The 22,986-nt window shown below is 51.7% G+C and overlaps 1 protein-coding gene across 1 annotated transcript in view; it reads left to right on the top strand.

Annotated features, from left to right (window-relative positions):
- The window catches only part of NOS2 (nitric oxide synthase 2), a 38,138-nt gene that overhangs the window by 7,429 nt on the left and 7,723 nt on the right, over nucleotides 1-22,986 (top strand). Inside the window, exons 4-21 of the mRNA XM_014789782.2 lie at nucleotides 2,147-2,231; nucleotides 2,998-3,120; nucleotides 4,168-4,316; nucleotides 7,401-7,563; nucleotides 8,350-8,441; nucleotides 9,376-9,517; nucleotides 9,609-9,748; nucleotides 11,035-11,209; nucleotides 11,301-11,402; nucleotides 14,578-14,772; nucleotides 15,846-15,928; nucleotides 16,319-16,463; nucleotides 17,381-17,485; nucleotides 18,440-18,489; nucleotides 18,860-19,034; nucleotides 19,858-19,990; nucleotides 20,871-20,949; nucleotides 21,727-21,908. Coding sequence (XP_014645268.1) covers nucleotides 2,147-2,231; nucleotides 2,998-3,120; nucleotides 4,168-4,316; nucleotides 7,401-7,563; nucleotides 8,350-8,441; nucleotides 9,376-9,517; nucleotides 9,609-9,748; nucleotides 11,035-11,209; nucleotides 11,301-11,402; nucleotides 14,578-14,772; nucleotides 15,846-15,928; nucleotides 16,319-16,463; nucleotides 17,381-17,485; nucleotides 18,440-18,489; nucleotides 18,860-19,034; nucleotides 19,858-19,990; nucleotides 20,871-20,949; nucleotides 21,727-21,908 — 2,318 coding nt within the window. The remainder of the gene's footprint in view (nucleotides 1-2,146; nucleotides 2,232-2,997; nucleotides 3,121-4,167; nucleotides 4,317-7,400; nucleotides 7,564-8,349; nucleotides 8,442-9,375; nucleotides 9,518-9,608; nucleotides 9,749-11,034; nucleotides 11,210-11,300; nucleotides 11,403-14,577; nucleotides 14,773-15,845; nucleotides 15,929-16,318; nucleotides 16,464-17,380; nucleotides 17,486-18,439; nucleotides 18,490-18,859; nucleotides 19,035-19,857; nucleotides 19,991-20,870; nucleotides 20,950-21,726; nucleotides 21,909-22,986) is intronic.

The following is a 22,986-nucleotide window of genomic DNA, read 5'->3' on the forward strand; positions in this document are numbered from 1 at the left end:
AATTGCATGAGTGCCTGGAGAGACGATGCAATAATTTGGCAATAAGTATCCAGATCCTTAATACACTCACCTGGCTTCTGGTCACCCTATCTCCAGCAGCTGGCCCAAAGAAACCCACTAACTGGGACTGTGTGTAGCTTTGTTATTCATTTTTCAAATTAAAAAAATGTTCCCAATTATAAAAGGAATTCATGGTCACTGTAAAAAGTTGGAAAATGCAGACAAGTGTAAAGAAAAATTCAAATTACCCATGATCTTATCACTTAATGCAAGTCACTGGTAACATTCACTGGCATTTCCCCCAAGGGGTTTTCTATGCTTTTGTACACACACATGCACGCACGCACGCACGTACACGCAGAGCCAGCATCAGACCATGTATACAGTTTGACGCATTATTTATAATAGTGGAGAAACTGGACACAACCTAAATATCCAGCCATAGGTGATGGGCTAGAGCTCACTATGGTCCCATCTGTATAGTGGATTTTCAGGGAGCTTTTTAATATTTGGGGGCAATAGCTATGTTAAGTATACCAAGCCATTGTTTCTCAATCTAAACATTACTGTAGACCATAAGCTTCTCAAATTCTCCAGTTCTCTGGCCAGAAGTAAGTGAGAGGAAGCAAAAACAAACAGAGTGGGGTTGGGGTGAGGGGTGATGATGCTGGGGACCCCAGACTCAAAACACCTTCCTATTTAAGCAGCCCCATGATGACCATTCAGCCATGGCTTACCTGTTCTGAATGTCCAGATTACCCTATATTGGCTTTTTGCTGGTGGGGCACCCCAGTCAGAGGGGTGATGAAAGATGGTCACGTGAGGGCACTGAATCACTTGATTCAGATACAAGTTGCTTTCCGATAAGTACTTATGTTCTCTTAAAGGGACACTATCTCTCTATAGTTATAAATCATGTGATGCTACTATATGATGTGTGTAGTTAATTATGTAATGTTAATATAAATATAGAGTCATTACTTTTTCCAATAATATAAACAATACATGCTCATTCATCATATTCCAACATCACAGATAGGCATAAAGTGGAAAATGAGAGACCCTTGTAATACTCTCTGACCCACTTTCCCCCTGGATGTGCCCGTGCATGCATGCACACCCCAGAAAATACTGCAAAGAATAGGGAACGCAGCAGCCTTCATACTAAAATGGCTCATATGTGATTAGCCCCCGGAGGAGACCTCTGTGGGGTGTGACTGTCGGAGGGGCACTCATATGTGTGTGGCCGAGGGGAGTCCCGTGTCTTCTGTTCTCTGTAGCATCTGTCAGAAGAGTGAACCTGAAATCCCAAACCAGAACCAACGGGTTCTGAGTGATTTCAGACTATTAGGGCTTTTTCCTCTTCAAAGGACAGGCTAAATTCTTTAAATCTGTTGTTTTAAAGTAAATATAACCAATATGTTTTTTAAAAGTGTCCTTATCTTCCAGAAATACTTCCTGAGATATTTATGGATGACATGATGTCTCAGTCTTGCTTTAAAATGATGGCGGGGCTGGGAGAGTAGAGTCGAAACAAGATTGGCCATGGGTTGGTAGTTGTTTAATTGGGTTGAACCTGGGTGAAGGGCCCGTGGGGGTTCATTACACTATTATCTCTGCTTGTGTATGTTTAACATTTTCCATAATAAAAATTTAGAATAAATAAATAAACCAAGATAAATCAGGTATTTTAAATACAAAAGCTTAAGTCCCCCAAAATGAGTGGGTAGTGGGCAGTGCTGCTGCCCTGGGAGGGCAGTGTTGAAGGCGCCGTTCTCTGCCCATCCAGCCCTGCACCACATTTGCACTCAGCTTTTGAGGGAGCATCTTCCCAGAGCTTCTGCGGGTTACTCTTTGGGCTGCTAGCTTTGGCTCAGCTCCCCTCACGTCTTTTTGGCTTTGTAGGGGGAAGGTAAGAGAAGAAGAGGAGGAGGGAGGGTGGTGATGGTGCAGAGAAGAGATCTGACCGACCGCCTCCCCCGCCACAAACACACATCCTCCTTGACTTGAAGCCATGAACTTCACTCCCACCCTCTGGACCTGAGTTCCCCCATCCATCAAATGAGGGAGTGGCAGAGGGGGCTCCAAGATCCTTCCTTCTCTGCCCTCAGATACTCCAGCTCATGATAGCTGTTTCCTTTCACAGTACAGTGACACAGGATGATCCCAAGGGTCACAGTCTCGGCAGGCACCGGAACGAGTCCCCCCAGCCCCTCACCGGAACGGTAAAGGTCAGTGAGTCACACGGGTGTGGGAAGCCCCTTCCTCCCTCTCCCAGGCAGATGCAGGCTGAGCAGCCTGGTGGAAGCTGGAGTCTGGGCAGTGAGTAGAGACCCGGGGGACATAAGGGGGGCAAGGAAGGGTTTTGGGAGAGTGGGATGACCCATGGTGATCAGGAGTGGTGGCCCCCAAGTGCGCTGGCCCCTGGATGACCTGCCTCTGTGGGCTGGCAGGATGAGTGAGAGGAGACCATTCATGGAGCCAGGGGTAGTACACTCCAGAATAATCCCAGACTCAGCAGCTGAGCCTTCAGTCCCAACCCCCAGCCTCTATCCCACTGGTTCCATCTTCCCTAAGGGCTTTGCACCTCAGTGTTCCAGAGAGATGGGCAGAGAAATGGGTGGGAGAGAAGATGGTTTTCACATTCTTAAGTGCCTCAGTGGAAGGCAGTGGTACATTCTTCCTTGTCCTGATTTCTGTGACAGTAGTCTCCCTTGCATCTAACCTTAGTCCCTCCTGTTGCAATTCCTCTGAGGGAGGATTTGGCAGGGTCTTGGGTGAGGAGAGAAGCCTGGCCAGTGGCCCAGGCACCTGGAGCTCTTCGCCGGCACTGGACCAGGTGGCCAGGCTGCCAGGAAAGGAGGAAGGACAGGACCGACACCCTGAGCCAAACCCACAGCAGCCCACCCACAGCAGCCCACCCCACCCAAAGCCAAAGCAGGGCCCAGGGGCCTGGGGTTGGAGGCATTTGGAAATCCCTGGTTTTTCCCCCTCTAGAAGTCTCCAGAATCCCTAGTCAACCTGGATGTGCCCCCATCAGCCTGCCCACGGCATGTGAGGATCAAAAACTGGGGCAACGGGATGACTTTCCAAGACACACTTCACCGCGAGGCCAAAGGGGTGAGAAGTCTGGGGCTGGAGGGAGAACCACCTTTGTCCTAAGCTGGTGAAACCATCAGGGCCCTTGGTCGATCAAACAGATGTCCCCCTGGGCAAACCACACAGTCATCTGCTTGGGCAAAGGGTGCTGGGAACAGAGACTGATGTTCCTTACAAATAGCAGCAGGAAGTAAACAATGCCAACTCCCTGTGCCCCCCGCACCCCGGTGGATAGTGGCTAATCCAGAAGGTGAGGTAAATGATTACGGGAACAAATCCATTCTTTCTCAGAGAGACAGATTTTAGCATAGCATCGGGGAGAATTTTCTAACAGAACTGCTCAAACCTGGACTGAACTACATCAGGAGATAGTGAGCTCCCTGTCACTAGAAGGATGCAAGTGCTACTTGATAGTAAATTGGAGAGGGGTCCAAGCGTCCAGTGAGTAGTTGGACTAAGTGCACTTTAAGATTCCTTCCTATCTTCTAAGTTTCTTATTCTAATGTTAGAATGCATTCTATGATTGTAAAGTGGGAAACAATTGAAAATTTCAAGACCGTGAAAGCAGATTTCCCACACCTTCCAAAAATTGCCACAGTTAACTTTTGGGTGTACTTCCTTCCACTATTTTTTCTGTACCATCCTCTGACTTTGGGATTTGCACCCTTTCAGTTCATTTTGGCCAAACACCAATAATGTGTTCCCAGGAGCCACATCAGCCTGTTTCAATGAGAAGGTAGTTAGGATGTTTGCAGGGACTGAGCTGCTGGCTTTGCTCTGGATCTGGGGCCAGCTGGGGAGCAGGGCCAGAGACTGAGCCTGGCGTAGGGGAGCAACCCCAGCTCACACCCACTGGGGTTCAGCCGGTAGAGAAAGGAGATCTGGGAGGGGAGAAAGCCTGGTGGACCCCAAGGAGGAGGTGCCACAGGGGTGGAGAGGGGCAACAGGGAGCTGGAGCAGCTGGAGTGGAAGGAAGTGACCAGGAGAGCTGGCTCTGGAGGAGGACGGCCATCAACACCTGTGCCGAGGTGAGGCAGCCCGCCTCACCACCTGCCTCTCTCTTTCCAGGATGTCGCTTGCAAGTCCAAGTCTTGCCTGGGAGCCATCATGAACCCCAAAAGCATGACAAGAGGACCCAGGGACAAGCCTACGCCCCCAGATGAGCTTCTACCTCACGCTATCGAATTTGTCAACCAGTATTACGGCTCCTTCAAAGAGTAAGTGTTGCTTCCTGCAGGATCGCGGCCTCACCCTTCCCCTGAGCTCCCCTGTCTCCAGCCATTTCCCTCTGCCTCCAGACCCCTTTCCTTCCCGGATTCACAGTGCATCCAGGGCTGCAGCATAGTTTTCCAAGGGAAAAGACCCTGGAATAGGTTCTCATAATCGTAAGACAAAGAGGCGTGGCAATAGTGCTTGAAGTGTGGGTTGGGGGTATAAGTGTTTGAGTTTGAATCCTGGCTCCAGCAGTAACCAGTCCTGTATCCTTGGGAAACCCATTTACCCTCTTTGTGCCTCAACTTTCTCATCTATAAAAGGGGGATGATAATAGAACCTAGCTCACAAGATTGTTGTGAGGATTAAATCAGTTTAAAACGGTGTCCTGGAACAAAGTCGCCTTGATTATGAATTGATGTGCACTCTTTTATTATGAAATGTTTGAGATGGAAAGGACCTTCAAGAGCACCTAACCAAGCCCTCCTCCTACAGGTGTGAACAGGAAGGCCCAGTGACGTACCTGAGGTCACCCAGTCCCAGCTAGAATCCAGGCCACCTAGCTTGGAGAGGGCAGGCCATGCTCTTTGCTCTGAACACTCTGGGGTTTTATATTTGTGGGTTTCATAAAATATGTGGCTATTAATTTAAGCCCATTTATAACTTTAAAATAAAAATACACAAAGGGATAGTGAGACGGGATGGCCGATGGAATGGCTCTGCTGTTCTATGGGCTGGGAGTGGAGTGTGGCTTTTATGGTACTGCCCCACTCAGCACTTCGCTGCATGAAGTGAGCCACGGAAGTGCACCTGGGACCCCTTTGGTGGAAAGAGTGGGTCCTGGTGATACCACATCCCCTCTGCTCTGACCCTACAGTGTCTGAGCTGGGAGAGACCTGGAGTCTTGACTTAGAAAGAGGCCGTTATCTTCGAGGGCCAGTGATCCTCAACCTTGGCTGCAGAGTACAGTTTCCTGAGGACCTTGATGCCAGGGTTCCTGGGGCCGAGGGCATCAGGATCTCAGGAAATGGGGCGGGGGCAGGCATCCGTGTTCTTTAAAAGCTCCCCAGGTGACTCTAATGTCCAGCCGGATTGAGAGCCCTGGGGGTTGCCTGCTGTGTGTGCTGTGTAACTAGAACCTCTGCAGAAGTGCTTCATGACTGGGAGATTCAAGATCCTCGGACTTCAGCTTGGTGTTGACTGATGAGCCTTTTGGGGTCCAGGAATTTTGTTGATGGGCTTCATTGGGCCACTATATTGATGCTAACATTTACTGAGTGCTACGTATGTTCTGGGCCCTGTGTAAGTGCCTTATACATAATGCTCACCACAACCCGGCGAGATTGGTACCATTATTATCCTCCCCCTTTTACAGGCAAGGAAACTGAAGCCCATGGAAGAGATGTAACTTGCTCAAAGTCACGCCTTCTGAAGTCCCAAAGCTGGGATTTGAACCCAAATAGTTTGGCACCAGAACCCTTGCTTTCAACCTCAATGTTCTGGTGTACAGCTCTTTGACCCTGAAGGTTCCTGCTGGTCCTGGACCAGCTGGACCTGGGGGGTCCTGCTGGTGTTTGGAAGGCAACTGGGTGGGTGTTAGCCCAGGGATGCTCCAGGGATGCTCTTGGTGGCTGCTCAAACCCATTTGCTTCTCACAGAGGGAAGTTCTTCCTTACGTGGTCACATGTTAACACTACCGCGTGTGTTGGAGGCATCAGTGTTCTGGTGATCACTACTGTTTTCACGCTTGGATGCAGAGCGGGGCGTATTTCTAGAAGCTCTGTTTGGGGAGGGAGGGCTTCCAGTGGCGGGGCAGCATCAACCTCACCTAGCGGGTCCTTATGCCAGGAGTGTCCTTGAAGATAAATAGTGCCAAGTGTTTTGTCTTTGAGCTCTTTTCTTTAATCAAGGAAGAGTTGTCGAGACACTCTTCATCTGCAAAAAGGCCATTTTGTTCTGAGTCGTCCACTCTCCTTAATCAGGAGTTCATTCCTTGAATAGTTTTGTTTGTTGCCATTTCAAAAGTCTTTGGTGCTGATTGGAAATCTCAAGGTTGCTCTGTGTGTGTGTGTGTGTGTGTGTGTGTGTGTGTGTGTGTGTGTGTTTCAAAGCCTTTCATATTGAATCCCTCCCTGCGGGATATTTTTGAAGCCTTGGAGGGGAGAGGGGAAGCCTGTTTAGAAATCTTATATGGGATTTCTGGCTGAGTGATGCGGAGGTTGCGAAACAGCCTGCTGTAGAGACCACGCTGTGTAGGGCTCCTCCCTGAGCAGGCCCTGGGGCCCGGCAGGCTGAGTCCTGAGAGCCGAGTCCCGTCTGCGCTTGACCAGGGAAGCGTGGGCAGGCCCTCGACGTCTCTGGGCTTGCAATCCCTCCTGGGATGGAAGGTGGAAGGTTAAGAGGAGGAGCTTGGCGTCAGGGCAACCCGAGTCCTGACTTTGCTGTCTATCACACTTATGTCCCCAGGCCGGTACTTAAACCTTAGAGCCTTGATGCACTAGACTATAAAATGGACACAAAAATGCCTGCCTCACGGACTCAGGGGGCCCCTGACTATGAGTGGCTTTGCCCAATACCTGGCTCATAGTGAGAGAGATTGGCTCATCTCTTAACCATGAGAAGGTGGAAGGGTGCTCCCCCGGCTGAGAGGCAGGATATGACCGTGACTTGATGGATGCTCCTCTGTCTTGCAAGTGTCTGAGAAGCATTGCACTCCTTGCTCCTGCTCGCCAAGCTGAGATGAACATGATTAGAGAAAAAGTGCCTGGAAACAAGAGGGGTGCCGAGGGGATCAGGATCAGCTACGTAACTTTCAGGACCCAGTGTAAAAATGAAAATGGGGGCTCCCTGTTCAAAAATGATTAAGAATTTCAAGATGGTGACAGCAGAGCATTAAACCAAGTACGGGACCCTTCTAAGCTTGGGGCCCGGGTCACACACTCATGCAGCTGGCCCTGGCGGGGACAGTCTCTGTGAGAGACATCTTGCCCTCCTGGTGTCCTAATTTGGTTCCTGCTTCTGTGGATTGAATTAATCTCCATTTAAGGCCATGTCATTGTTGATCTTCCTGATGTCTTCCTGTCCCTCAGAGCAAAAATAGAGGAACATCTGGCCAGGCTGGAAGCCGTAACAAAGGAGATAGAAACAACAGGAACCTACCAGCTGACGAGAGATGAGCTCATCTTTGCCACCAAGCAGGCCTGGCGCAATGCCCCCCGCTGCATCGGGAGGATCCAGTGGTCCAACCTGCAGGTGGGCTTCCTTAGGCCTGAGTGGCAGAGGAAGCTGGGAGGCGGGAACAGCCGAGCAGAGCTGTGCCCAGGGCTCCCCAGACTGAAGCCAGAGCTCTGGTCCTCTCTTCACATCCCTGAACATAAAATGGCGCTCATAGGGGCCCCTCTAGAAGTCTAGAATCCGATTTCAGCACCAGGATTTCTAGCTGACCTTTCTCTCTTGTGTTAAGTTTGGGAGACTAAATGCCGTCGTAAAACCAAACCACCTTGTTATTATTGTTGTTGAGGCCCTGGTGCCGCAAGAGAGGTTGTTTACCTCGACTGTTTGAATTCTTGGTCCCTAGAAAACATTTTGTTTATCCTAGTCTCCTAGGCCATCTTTACACTGGGGGATCTTTTCTTGCTGGAGAATATTAAAAGCCATGGACAGAGAAATTGATGAGAAATGCCAGTGAAACCAACTCTGGCTGTAAGGAAAAGTGCTGGGGCCCTGTGTAAAATGTTCTCATGTTGTAAAGGAATCAGGCTGGGACTGTGGGAATCCTGATTCATGGTGCCTGAAAATCACGTTTTCTTGGGACTTGGGTTTTGCTAGGATCTTTCAAGTGGGCTCCCCGAGGAGAGCAGGAGAAAAGGATGGATGGGGCAGCTGTTGATGCAGAGGGAAGATGCCCTTCTCTGCCTGGTGTTGGATGGTGGGGGTTGGGGCCGCTGCCTCGGTCCCCCATGACTTAGCTTCTTATCGACCCTGAGGCTTCTGTTTTCACAGTCCTTGATGGGTGTGGTCTGGGTGGGCTGTGTGCAGGTCTTTGACGCCCGGAGCTGTTCCACTGCCCAGGAAATGTTTGAACACATCTGCAGACACCTGCGTTACTCCACCAACAACGGCAACATCAGGTGGGTGCGCCTTTCCCGAGGCTGCGGCTGAGGTCCACCCTACCCCCGAGTCTTAGCCAAAAGATGCAGGTGGGTTTAGGGGAGGCTCCAGGAGAAACCAGGGAGAAGGAGAAAGGAGAAAGACTCAGGTTTGTTCAGTGAGGCCTCAGAGCCCAGCCTCCAGGAGCTTAGCCCCGCTCAGTAGCCCATTTCCTTGGTTTGTCTCTGACTTGGAACTGTTTGGAGGCGACGGGGGGATCTTGAAGAAGCAACTTCTTCACTGTTCAAGGTTAGGGCTCCCCACTTTTTACGGGGGATGAGATGCTGGTTTTGCAGCAGGTGGCTCCAGTGTGGTGTTTTCTTAGAGGGGGGAGAGTCACTGCTCATCAGTATCCACCCCCACCTTACCTTCCCCTAGCCCCCACCAAAGAGATCAAGGCTGGTGGACTGAACAGCTCATTCGGGCATTCATTCATTTTTTTTTTGTTCAGCAAACACTCAGTGCCACCACTCAACATAGGGCTAGGCATGGCAGTGGGATGAGGGGATGCAGACTAAGACCCTAAGATGCTGCTCCAGCCCACTGTGAACCTATGGCTTTCACTAGCCAAGCATCCAACTAACTTGACCTCAAGGAGAGCGATATGATGCCTTGGCTGGGGCAGCTAATTCTGCCTGAGGGATGAGGAGGGGTCCCTGGCGGGGTTCCCTGTGCTGGTCTTGAAGGAGGGTAGGAGCTGGAGGGAAAAGGAGGAGGGAGAGGGTATGTCAGGAAGTGGGGCAGGTCGTACACTGGCAGAGGCCTGTGAGAGCTTGGCAAGTCGGGGAGCTGCAGGAGTCTGGTTCAGTTAGCTTGGGTGCAGGAAGAGGGGAGGGAGAGGGGGACCAGTGGGGGATAGCTGGGAGCCCCCACTGGAGCCAGGTGGTAAATGGCACTGTCCTTGTCTTGGGGAAGGTCGGCCATCACTGTGTTCCCCCAGCGGAGCGATGGAAAGCATGATTTCCGGGTCTGGAACGCGCAGCTCATCCGGTATGCCGGGTACCAGATGCCTGATGGCACCATCAGAGGGGACCCTGCCTCCGTGGAGTTCACCCAGGTACCGGATCCAGCCTCGGTGGGTGAGAGTGGAGCCCAGAGGGGTCAAGGGGCCTGGTTCTGCAGACTCACTGGGCCTGTCTTGCCCCCAGCTGTGCATCGACCTGGGCTGGAAGCCCAAGTACGGCCGCTTCGATGTGATGCCTCTGGTCCTGCAGGCTGATGGCCGCGACCCTGAGCTCTTCGAAATCCCACCTGACCTTGTGCTTGAGGTGCCCATGGAGCATCCCAAGTAAGCAGGCTGGGGGGCTGGGGGCGTGAGTCACCATGCATGCCCCTCTCATTTCCTGAGTGAGACCTTGGTCCTCAGGCCCTTCACTGGTTGTCCCCCAATGCCCAGCCAGCAGCAGGTGATGCCCAGAAGGCCTGCCTTGTCACCTTGCATGCAGCTCTGCACTTGCATCTCAGGCCTGAGACTTATGAGGATACGTTGATGGTGAGGGAGAAGGAGAGGCTTAGACACATGGGGCCTTGGGAGCGTGGGAAGCAGTGACCCGGGGAGAGGAACCCTTGAAAGGCTCTGAGTTTCTCACACTGAGCAGCCTAGGCCTCCTTTGCCTTCCTGCCAACTTCTTAATTGTCCTTCTGACTGTGGTAAAAGTCCAGGGCTACAGTGGCTTCAAGAGCTCATCTGGTTCAGCCCCTGCTCCAGGCAGCTCTTGTATTACAAAAATACCTTCATATATTGAGATTCACTACATAGCAGGCATTGGGCTCAGCTCTTCTTTTTTGTCCCTTGAATACACTGAACTCAGTCCCACCTCAGGGCCTTTGCACTTGCTGTCTCCTCTGCCTGACATGCTCTTTCCTCAGAATTTTCCAAGGTTCGTTTCTTCTTGGCAGTGAGCTATTTCCTCTGATGGCACCCACTCTGAGAAGTCTCTCCTGACTACTCAGTCTATAGTAGGCACCCTCACCCTCCATTTAACACATCACCTTGTTTTTATTTTCCCGTTTATTTGTTTACCGGTTTATAGTCTAGACTCTAGACCGCAAGCTTCTTGAGAATAGGGATCTTGCCTTTCTTGTCCAGTAATATATCCCCGACACCCAGCAGAGTGCCTGGCACACAGTAGGTGCTCAATGACAAATATTTGTGAAATAAATGCATATACAAATGAATGATACTATTTTCTTCACAATAATCCCACAAGTTTGATGCTATTATCTCTATTTTGCTGGTGGCTCAGAGAGGCTACATAACATCCCAAGGTCAGACAGTTAGTAAGCGGTGAGGCAGAACTTGAACCCAGGCTTTCTGAGCTAGAGTCCTTGACTGCTTTGCTGTATTGAATTCTCAGCATTACCCCAGGGCCTGTCATATATATGATGCTGAATGAATGAGTGAATGAATGCATTTAATGACTGACACCCAGTGCGCCCAATTCACCTCTCCAGGTAGGATTAACACTTACAAAGGAGTTTTCTTGGCTGACTCTTTTTCTGAAGCTTCTTTTGGGGGGTGAGCGTGGGCAAAAATGAAGGCCCCAGTGGCAGCTGGCCGTGCCTCCCTGCCAGGTACGAGTGGTTCCGGGAGCTGGAGCTGAAGTGGTACGCCCTGCCAGCCGTGGCCAACATGCTGCTCGAGGTGGGCGGCCTCGAGTTCCCGGGGTGCCCCTTCAACGGCTGGTACATGGGCACGGAGATCGGGGTCCGGGACTACTGCGACGTGCAGCGCTATGACATCCTGGAGGTAACGAGGACCGTCCAGCTGGGCCGGCTGGAGGTGTGGGCCTGTGCGGGGGCCTGAGGGCTGACTCACCCCCGTCTCTCTGCCTCTGCAGGAAGTGGGCAGAAGGATGGGCCTGGAAACGCACAAGCTGGCCTCCCTCTGGAAGGACCGGGCTGTCATCGAGATCAACGTGGCTGTGCTCCACAGTTTCCAGGTGTGTCTGGTGTTTTGTGGGTCTGAAGACTTTTCGGTTAGGAGATCAGCTGGTCTAGCCACTCATCTCGTGCTTGATTTTCCCCTTACGGCATTGTCCATTTATTCATGCATCAGACAAGTGTTGAACACTCAGTTTGTGCCAGGCACTGGGCTAGGTGCTGGGGATATGGAGATCAATAAGCTCTCTTGCTCATTCTAGGTCCTCTTGTGTAAACTTGAATGCTTCTAGCAACAGGCAACTCCTTACCTCTCAAGACTGATAAATCCCTGAGTTGTCCACTGAATCCTGTCCTCTCTCAATTTCTCAAGGATTTTACTCCTCAAAATTTTCCCCATCTCTCTCCTGTATCATTAATGTCTCCCTCTCCGCTGGATCGTTCCTATCAATGTACAAATAGGCTGTAATGGCCCCCATCTTAAAGAAATAAATGACTAGCTAAGCGGATGACGCCCCCCAGCTATTACCTTGTTTTTCTGCTTCCCTTTACAGAAAAGCCATTGAAAGATCTCATTACGCTTCCTCATCCCCCAGCCACTCCTGTAATGCCACCACCTCTCTTATCCTCCTCCACTCTTTCAATCACACTGGAATTCTTGCTGTTTTTCAAAATCACCAAGATCATTCCCACCTCAGGGCCTTTGCACTTGCTTTTCCTTCTGCCGAGAGCACTCTTCACACAAATCATCCCATGACCAGCTCCTTTCCTTCACCGAGGTCTCAATTGTCAGCTCCTCGGAGTAGCCCTCCCTGACCACGCCATGTAAAATGGCACCCTCGTCCTACCTCCATCCTGTCTCTCTCTCTCATTCCTTGAACTCTGTCTTTATTTTTCTTCATAATATGTATTAGCTCCTGACACTATACAGTAATCTACTTCTTTCTTTCTTTCTTTGTTATTTCCCCCACAAGAATGTAAACTCCATGGGCTGGGGCCTTGTCTCTCTTGTTCATTGGTTGACCTCCAGAATCTAGAAGAGTGTCTGGCACGTGGTAGATGCTAAAAAAAATATGTATGGAATGAGTGAACCCATCCACATGAGCAGCGGCTGCGCTTGCTTCCGATCTGAGTGACAGCGTCCACCCCTTGGGCCCACACAGCAGGCTGGTTCCTGGGTGGGACTGAGCCCTCTGATCCACCTGCTGCTTCTCCTTCCTTTTGGGGAGGAGGCATGGGAGGTGTTAGGATATTACTTTAGAAGCTGGGACCATGTCCACAAAGTTGGCAGATGCCCTGGTGGCCAGGCCACTGGGCAGAGTCCTTCATTCATTCAGCAAAGTATACCAGGCATTTTCCATGTGCCAGGCTCTCAGCTGGACCAAGGATGTGAGTGGTGAACAAACAGGAAAACCCCTGTCCTTGTGGACTGGAGTGGGAGCCGACATTAAACAACCGCTCAGGAAACACATATGATCAGACACTGCTCTCCAGGGTGGGTCACCCCACGGGCAGGTCAAGCTTGTGCTTGATGGGGGCGGGGTTCTGAGACTGAACAGGAAGAACCCCCCGGGGCGGGCCTGGTTTGGGAAGTCCCCGCCTGCCGGCCGTGGACCACATATCCTGACTCCTGGGGCCTCTAAGCACCAGCCTTGACACTGCAGGATACGGTTATGTCCCAGAAAATCTGCTGCACCTCAGCTGTCCCCTGCCCATTGCTGACCACGTCCCTCTTCTGCCCGAGAGTCTCCGGGACTTCCTGGTCACCCTCCTTCAGGGTAAACTTCAAAAGACTTAGGCTTGTTTTTTCATCTGTAAAATGGGAATAATAGTAGTACCTCCCTCACTAGGTTACTGTTAGAATTAAATGAAAGTGTATGCAAACGTTTGGCTGCACTGCTTGGCCCGTAGCGAATCCTCAGCAAGCGTTAGTTTTGTTGTTGTATTTTTATTTATTGTTACTGCCATTACCACAACTATCATCATCAGCTCTTGAGCTTAAAACTCATCCAGCGCCAGGAGTTGCTACATGTGTCTGGATAAAATTTTGGAAGGTGTGGCTGGGCCTGTAGGGCCCTCCATCAGCTGGCTCCTCTTGTGCCTCTGGCCTTGACTCGTGCTGTGTCCTCCTCCAGGAATGCCTGTCCCCTGTCTAACTTGCACCCGTCTCTCAAGACTCATCTCCTCTTAGGAGCTGTCTCTGAAATCCTCCATCTCTCCTCCAGGCCTCTGTCTGAGCTGCGTCCTCTCCTCCGCCCTCCATCAGCACCTGCATTCCCCTCATTGTATCTCCTATCAGACCACACGAGACGGCTGACTTTCTTCTGCCTCGCCTACTTAGAATATAGTCTAATGCAGAGAAGGAACCACGTCCTTTCACCTCTATAGTGGCCGTGCCTTATGTAATACCTGGCAGATAGAAATAATAATAGCAGCTAACATGTACTGAGCACGTTCTATGCTTTACTTCTGTTAACTTATTGCATCCTTTCAGCAACCTCATGATGTAGAAACTGTTGTTATCCCCATTTCACAGATGAGGAAACTGAGGCTTACTGAGGTTAAGGAACTAATAGCTCAAGGTCACATGGCCAATAAGAGGCCAAGGTTTGAACCACTACATTAAACATATGGCTCTTGACTGAATGAGTTGCCCCGGACATGGAGGGGTGTGGCTGCCCTTGTTGGATCATTCCAGGAAGGCTCAGACCCCTTGACTCCTAATTGTAGGATGTGGACATTGTGGGGATTTGTCTTCTATACACCACAGTCCCCCAATGCTTCAGTCCTCTTCAGAGGTGCCTAGTTTCATCTTGGCCGAGAGAGCCATGTCCTTGGGGAAGTGACTCTTGGAACTCTCTACTGAGTCACAAAAAGGCACTGAGGTTCGATTTTCTGCATCCAGAGAGAGCCATTTATTGGGATTTTGGGGAGAATTGTGGGTGTGGCCTGAGAAGCTGGACACCGCCCCCAGAGGGCCAAGAGGAGGCCACCATGCAACCTGTGGGCTGACCACGGCTATGGTGATTTCTTGGGCTCCTTTGGAGGTTCTGCAAGTGCCTTCCATTTGGATATGTACTTTTAGCAGTGAGGAGGGGGCCTGGAGGAATTGCTCTCCCATTTTACGGATTTCCAGGCCTTCCCATAGTCCATCTGGGAGCCCTGCAGCCCACGGGCTACTCTCCTGATTTTCCCACCCCTCGCCTCAATTCCCCTTCTTGTCTCCTTCTGATTTAGAAGCAAAATGTGACCATCATGGACCACCACTCAGCTGCAGAGTCCTTCATGAAGCACATGCAGAATGAGTACCGGTCCCGTGGGGGCTGCCCAGCTGACTGGGTTTGGCTGGTCCCCCCGATTTCTGGGAGCATCACCCCCGTGTTCCACCAGGAGATGTTAAACTATGTCCTGTCCCCTTTCTACTACTACCAGGTAAGGGAGGGGCCTTTCTCTCCTCTCCATCTTGGGAGCTCAGGGGTGGAGCGAGAGAGAGAGAGTGTGTGTGTGTGTGTGTATGCATGCATGCACATGTGTGCAAATGTTCCTGTGTGCGTGTGTATGTGTGTACGTGCATGCTCACTCACGCAGGATGTATGGGGGAGGATCAGGGACACAGAGGCATATTTTTAATGCTTTCTAGGCCTTACTCAAGGATGCCGAGCAGCTTTTGTCCATTTCTGCAGAGTGGAACTGGGGGAAATACATCTTATTGTACCTTTAGTGGCCCCTTTCTCTGATGGGGTTTAAGCTCCTGAGGGTGACCACATTGCACCTACCTCCTAGAACCAGTCACACAGCATAACGGTGAAGAGCTTAGCTCTCAGGTCGGACACACCTGGGGGTGATTCTGCCACTTCCTAGCTCTATGATCTTGGGTGGGTCATTTCACACGTCTAAGCCCTCATTTCTCATCTCTAAAAAGGATAAGCATCAACTCCACGATAGGAGGTTGTTCGGATCACATGAGCTGGTGTATGTAACTGCTCAGCCCAGTGCCTAACCCAGGGTGCCCTCAGTAACCGTTACCTATTGAAACAAATTCATTTTTTGTCAAAAAGGACTTTGGTTAGATTTGGGGAAGAGCTTCCTTACTCTAAAGGTGATAAATAGGGTGACTTGTGCCTGTTGTCACGGCACCTCCTTTTGCTCTCAAAGGTATCCCAGTTTGGACTATACGTTTCATAGTCTTCCTAGTGATAAGACACTAAAAACGAAAGAGAAGTGGGGCCTCTTCCTTCCGGGGGGACACTAATGAGAATAAAATCAACTCACCACCCGGTATGAGCAGGCGCTCTGCTGGACACTGAGTTGTGACTCTGAGCGAGAGAGACAGACAGACACAGCCCTCCCCTGTGGGGCTTTCAGTGAGGTGGGGGTGGGGACAGGGCCTGCTCTCCCCCTCAACTCACGATGGGCATGAAGGGTCCTCTGTCTCTCCAGCATCCTCAAGCCCAAGCTGAGCCAGAGGGCCCACCTTGTCCTCACATCTGCCTTCTTTTCTGAAGGTGGAGGCCTGGAAAACCCACGTCTGGCAGGATGAGAAGCAGAGACCCCGGAGAAGAGAGATTCGATTCAAGGTCTTGGTTAAGTAAGTGGGAGCAGCCAGTGTTGATGTTTGAACTGCAGCCCTTCCTTCTAGTCAGCCTGCCCTTCTAGGCGTTGAAGGGCAGAGAACAAAGCAAAAAGATGATCTTTATGGAGTTTGGCTCCCAGAGGTCCAGACCCCAATTCTGAGGATGGCCTGCTGCCATTTACCCAACCTTCTCTCTCCTCCATTTTCCCAAGGGGCTGAGTAGTGGGTTGAGCAGGTGGGGAGAGGAGAAGGGTGGTGAGGCAGGATTGAGAGCTGATGAGAAACGTGGGTTCTTTTTTCTCAACCTGCCCCGCTTTAAAGGCTGTCCCCTCCCATTCTCCCAGGCTCCCATCTTCCCCTGGGAGGCTGACTCAGTGCTGGGTGTCTGTCTGTCTGTCCCCACAGGGCCGTGCTCTTCGCCTCTATGCTGATGCGCAAGACCATGGCATCCCGCGTCAGAGCCACAATCCTCTTTGCCACGGAGACGGGAAAATCAGAAACACTGGCCAGGGACCTGGAGGCCTTATTCAGTTGTGCCTTCAACCCCAAGGTAGCTGACTCAGCTGGATGTGTGCTGTTTTCTCTGCCTGTGTGCAGAGAAGTCGGGGGAAACTTAAAGTGGTTAAAGTGCTCCTGGATGTCCAGAGCCTTGGATGTACTGATGTCCATTGTAAATCTGTGATAGAAGAACACATTTGTGTCCAGGGATTCCCAAACTTACATAGTAAATAAGTTTTTCATAGTGTTCCAGGGAACACAATTTGGGAAACACTTTCCTAATAAATCCAAGCCTCAATATTTGTGAGCTGCTCTAGATGAATGTTATTCATGTTTACTGAACCCCTGCTATACAGGGTATGGTGCTAAATGTGAAGGGAGCAAAGGATGAATACGATGCAAACAAATAGAACAAAACCCTAGCGGTGACTAATTCATTCCATCAGTGTTGGGTTTTATCCTTCATCACTGAAAGCCTCCCAAGTCAGGGCGGCCTGGGTGGAACGCGAGGCGGTGACACGCGTCACCTGAGATTAGCTTTGGGCAAAGCGTTTGGGTGCCTGAGGAGCCAAAGGAGTTGTCATTTTTGTAACCGGCTCATCTCATTTTTGTGGAAAGTATGTCCACACTCAGAATTCACAATAGCGGGGGAAGTGGTGAGCAGTGTTTTAATTTGGGACATGCAGTATTTTGGAGGTGAGCCCTGCAGGGCGTCCTGGCGTGTTAGCAGTGGGGCTGGAGAGGGGACGAGCATCGAGGAGGATGTGTTCCGATGGGTTCATTTGATGGGGATTTGCTGAGCACTCATCCCCTCTGTGCCACACCTGTGCTGGGCCCTGGGCACAGAGATGATGAATGGGGCTCCCGGCCTGGGTGGAGGGAGGGAGGTGCAGGGTGTCTTGGGAGGGAGGGTGTGGAGGGCCCCAGGCTGGCTGCTTAGAGCTGATGTCCGCCCTCGGTGCCGGGCAGGTTCTCTGCATGGACGAGTACCGGCTGAGCAACCTGGAGGAGGAGCAGCTGCTGCTGGTGGTGACCAGCACGTTTGGGAACGGAGACTCCCCCGGCAATGGAGAGGTGGGTGGCCCAGGTCCCAGTGGTCTAGGGGTGGTAGGGCCTGAGAGGACCAAGGGAAGGATCTGGGGGATTCAGCGTGTCCTGAAGAGGGTGCTGGGGGTAAGTGCCCAGGTCACTCGGGGCTGCCCCTACGTCAGCCATTTGCCCGCCTCCTGTGTATATCTCCACACGTGTGTGCCGCCTTTCCTACGACCTACTTAATATGTTAGTAAATTAACCTCCCTTTTTAATTCAAAAATTCATATTTAAAGGAAACTATATTACGCTCACAAATGGGAAGCCAGCAAAAAGTAAATCCAATGAAAGCCAAACAAAGTTATTGAATTTTAGCTAGATACTGTTGCCTAACCATGGCTTGCTTTGTTTTTTAAAGAGAGTAATAAACAAGTCTTAGAGAGATGTTAAGGCTCCGTTAGCACCAATCTGAGACTTTCTGTTTAGTGTTCCGAAGGACAAAAAAATAATTGAAACAGGAATAACAAAAAAATACAGAAAAGTAAATACTTTCTTACCATGTGATTTGACACTATTTCTGTTGGGTTGTGAGCCGCCTAAAATTATCTTGAGTTCTTAGGAAATCAGGGTTATTTTAGAGAATATGGGACCAGTTGTCACTCTCACCGGGTTCCAAACAAGAAGAGAGCCTCATGCCCCATCAGGAGACCCTCTGGAGATGCCCTGCTGTGGGGCAGGCCCCCTCTACCACAGCTGGATGGCTTGGGGCTGGCTGTTCTGGGTCCCCCACCGAGGGTCAGGCCTACGTGAGTTGCTAAGGCTGAATTGGTCCTTGAGCCCCAGCCAGGTGGCCCCACGCTTAAACCAACTTCCATTTGTGGTTCTGGAACCTTCTTCCGCCAGATGTGGCCAGTTTTTAAATGGGCCACCAGAAGAAAGGAAAAAGCAGTGCTTTTATTAACCCTATCCTGAGAATTCTGTGGTTCTGTCTCTTTCTAGAAACTGAAGAAATCCCTCTTCATACTGAAAAAGCTCACCAACAAGTTCAGGTGAGGCTTTGTCCCACTCCAACTTATCTGAGTCCAGCCCTATGGGCTCAGAGTCTGGGTTCCAGGGATGGAACTGGGTGTGTCTAAGGGGGTCTTCTCTGGGATGTCCAGGCACAGAGAGAGTCTGTCCTCAGAGTATGTCAGGGGTCAAGCCAGGGAAACTAAGTCCCTCTCGCAGGTCTGCAGGCCAAGCACAGGGCTGGTCACAGGAGGCTTGGGAGCCGGGGAGGACCAGAAGGGGGCATACACTGACAGGTCCTGTGCCCAGCTGGAGTGGGAGTGTCTGAGGCTGGCCTCACAGGCTGTCGGTGCCAGGCAATGCTTGCGTGGGCTGGCTCACCCCGGGCTCCGTGTGTGTCCCCCTGGGCAGGTACGCCGTGTTTGGCCTCGGCTCCAGCATGTATCCCCAGTTCTGCGCCTTCGCTCATGACATCGACCAGAAGTTGTCCCACCTGGGGGCCTCTCAGCTCGCCCCTACTGGGGAAGGGGACGAGCTCGGGGGGCAGGAGGAGGCCTTCCGCACCTGGGCCGTGCAAACCTTCAAGGTCAGTTCTCAGCCCGAGCTGCCCCCCAGCACGGATAGGGATGCCGTGCTGCACTCATGCTCAGGACATCTGTGCTGGGCGTCCTGGGCGGCATGACCCCTACTGGTCCTGTAGTCATGGTCCCGGGCGTGAGCTGGGGTTGCAGGCCCAAGGGCTCAGGTTACTGATGCTCTCCCTCAACCCAACAAAGAGCTCCACTTCAAGCATGTGTCCCCTGGGTGGGAGAAGGTGGCCGAGCCCTCAGGCAGCTTTGGTTTAAGATCTTTCCCCCTCTGATTATCCAGGTCACCTCATGACCACCTTGTCTTGTTTTGGTCTCCCAGCCACAGAGAGCTTGGGGACAGGGACCACGCAGTTGAGTTCTTTGGACCTGTGTCAGTATCTCAGTAGGTCTTTATTGCTTGGGGCTTGACCCCACTGATTTAGAGAACTCCTCATTGAAGCAAAATGTTTCACCCAGCAGTGGTGCTCAGGAGCACTGGCTGGAGTGGGGGCAGACGTGGTTCCCAAGCCCAGGCCTCCTCCACATGATCCCACGTCAGGACAGTGGGAGTGATGAGCCTGTCTCATGCTGTAGGCCTGTGGATAAAATGAGATACTGTCAATATTAGTATTCATAATAATAGCAGTAGCTCCTACGTGCCAAGCCCGGCCACCTCTTTGAGTCCTCGCAGCAGCCCCATCAGATAAGTGTGCTTAGTACTTATATGAAGTACTGAGCTTGGCTGTAAGGACCTACAAAATGGTAGCCCCAGCAGTGGTGATGCTGCTGCTGCTGATTATGGGATGATTATTAACACCGGTCTGCTCCATCTTCTTCCAGGCAGCCTGTGAGACGTTTGATGTCCGAGGCAAGCAGCACATTCAGATCCCCAAGCTCTACACCTCCAATGTGACGTGGGACCCGCACCACTACAGGCTCATGCAGGACTTGCAGCCTTTGGACCTCAGCAAAGGTACCCGTTTCCCTGTACCACACGGGGCTTGTTTGCCCATCCTGCCGGGGTGGGGGTCTCTGAGCCCCAAGCCTGTGGTCAAGGGGACCGCTAGGACCCTCTGAACAGAGGCAGATAGCCTGCCAGTCATCTCCCTCTTGTTGCATCCAAGAATCTGTTGGGATGCAAGACTCAAGGGCTTACTTTGTCTCCGAGGGAGGCTGTTTCAAGAGGAAGCCCTGGGAGGGTGGTGGAGAGAAAAAGGAGCCTCCTGTGGGCCAGGCACTGTGCTGGGCTCTTTGCTCACCAGCTCTAAGTGAGCCCTGACGAGTGTCCCGCGAGAAAGGCACAGGCAGAGAAACTGAAGGCCAGGGAGGTGAAGCTAGTTGGTAGCATGTGGCCAAGTTGGGATTTGAGCCCCAGCTTTCCAGCTCCAATAGCAGCCAAGTATTGTAAAGAACATTTTGTGAGGCAGTTCTGGACTTCAGTCCGTGAACTCTCTGTGGGGCCCTCTGGAAGCTGTGCCTCCGAGATCCCTCCTTTCTTGTACCACGAGGACAGCGGTCCTGCAGGTTTCTGCATGTTCAGGACACCCCCAACTTCAGCTGTGCTCCCCCGTGGAACCCAAGCATCGGGATGTCCTAGAAATCCCCATATTTGGGCAACTAAATTGCATTTCCCAGCACCTGGCATCAGCACAACCACCCTCTGTCAGACCAGGGGTCTTTATCTGTGATTCAGAAACTCAGTGGGAGAAAGGACAGGGAAAAAAAGACCCACCACAACCCCAGGGGACACCCCAAGGGTAGTGTCCGGGGATGGTTGACTCAGACCTGTAGGGGCTAACCCTGCCAACACTAAGAGAGACTTTGCTATTTCACTGTCTGTCTGTGCCCCGCAGCCCTCAGCAGTATGCACGCCAAGAATGTGTTCACCATGAGGCTCAAATCGCGGCAGAATCTACAGAGTCCAAAATCCAGGTAGGCTAGAATTACAGGGCTTCTTAGGTGACATTCCGCAGATTTTATCTGAATAAAGAAAGGACCAGAGCAAGTCATTCTTTGAAAGGAGGGGAGAGAGGAGTCCGCTGGCATTAGCAACGATGCATCAGTAGGGCCAGCTTTACCAGTAACCCCTGTGGCCACCAGCGCCCTTGTGTCTGGTCTCCACTAATCATGGGCCAGTTTCCCAGCTTGGGACCTCGGCACCTGGTTCACTTCCTGTCCTTTGTCCCTTAACCCTTTCACTACAAGGGAAGGGCAAGAGAAATTCAAACCATTTGACTCTTTGTTCACAACTTTCAGGAAAAGTTCTATCCCCGCCAGGAGAGGCAAGTGCTGTGGACTCTCCACAGGTTTTGTTTATCTGTGCTGCTCTCCCCCATTCATTAGGAAAACTGGGCTTTGTTCTAGTAACTGAATTTGTGCTGGGGACAAGGAAAGGTTTGTCTCAATGCCCACGTATCTCCCAGTGGGATTCTCTCTTTAGGCAGAGTCTGTGGTCAAGCCCTCGGGGGCTCAGAGGGCCGCACAGGGAGGGGTGCGGCCCATCCTCTCCCCACAGAGAAGCCACAGGCCTGGTCAGCCCCAGGGCCCTCTTGAGCGCCCCAGCCTCACTGGACGCTGGCGACCTATGCTCATGGAACCAGGCAGGAAAATGAAAGGAGGGCACATTTCCCAGGGAAACTGGCCCACCCATCAGGGAACTCTGGAGGAAATCCTGCTGGCGTCACCAGAGGCTTCTTTTTCCTTCTCCAGCCGCACCACCCTCCTGGTGGAACTCTCCATTGAGGCCAGCCGAGGGCTGAGCTACCTGCCAGGGGAGCACCTTGGGGTTTTCCCAGGCAACCAGCCAGCTCTGGTCCAAGGCATCTTAGAGCGAGTGGTGGATGGCCCCGCACCCCACGAACCCGTGCGCCTGGAGACCCTCGACGAGAGCGGTGAGCCCTCTGCACGCAGCCTCTGCTGAGGCGGCCCCAGCATCCTCCCGCCTAACCCCCAACCTGGCTGACAGGCTGGGCCCGGGCCTGTGCTGGGGCAGCTAACCCTGTCCTTCCTGCTGAGGGGGCGGGCCACCCAAGCCCGTACTAAAGCAGCCTTGCAAACAGTCCTTACCTGGCTGGCAGGCCAGCAAAAAGGGACACATCTTTGGGACTATCTGCCGAGCACCAGAGGCTGGGGAGACGTTCTCCTTTCTTTCTTTTGCCCACTCGGCCACTTCTTGGTTGATTGAATGACTCATTTATTTTTCCTTTGAAATTTTAACTGGTCACATCTATATACCAGGCAGGCCCTGGGCTGCAAAAAGGAATGAGACTCAGTGTCTGCCCTCAGAAAGCTCACCACCTAGTACAGGAGGCAGACGCAAGAATATTCGTAAGTGTTATCATAATAAGAGGAGCAGCTGGCATTTGTTGGGTGATTACTACATGCCAGCATTTTACATGCATTGTGTCTTTAGTCCCTGCAATAGGCGTGTGTGTGCGGCTTGCTTGGTGACGGAATAGAGAAATGTGGAAACAGTGTAGAAAGGGTGAGCTTTGAGGGTTCCAGTCCCTGAGCCATCACTTACTAGCTCTGTGACCTTGGACATAGGAGTCCACCTCTCAAGGCTTTCTTTCTCTGTCTCTAAAATAGAGACAACAGAGCCTTGCTTGTAGGGTTGTTGTGAAGAACAAATGAGTAGACACATGTGCAGCCTTCACAATTCCTGGCACCAAATAAATGCAAGAGTGGAGTAATGTCCATTTCCTGCAGGCTAATGAGCATTTGTCCAGAAAGTCAGAGAAGGGGTCCAGCACACCCTGAGAGTCTCGGATCCCAGAATTCATAACCTCCTTGCATTTCATGGCATCTAATTTCACACTGTTTCACCACTGAGGGTCTCATTTACCCCTGCTTCCCTGGGCAGTGGGCAGGCACAGGCCACAGGTGACCAGGAGAGCGTGGCTCCTCCTGGCCATCCTCACCGGGGAGAAGATGCTGTCCTAGGGAGGGCCCGGAGCACCCCTTCCTGTG

This window comes from Ceratotherium simum, chromosome 16 (assembly GCF_057802395.1).
Source record: "Ceratotherium simum simum isolate JZ-2026a chromosome 16, ASM5780239v1, whole genome shotgun sequence".
Taxonomy (NCBI): domain Eukaryota; kingdom Metazoa; phylum Chordata; class Mammalia; order Perissodactyla; family Rhinocerotidae; genus Ceratotherium; species Ceratotherium simum.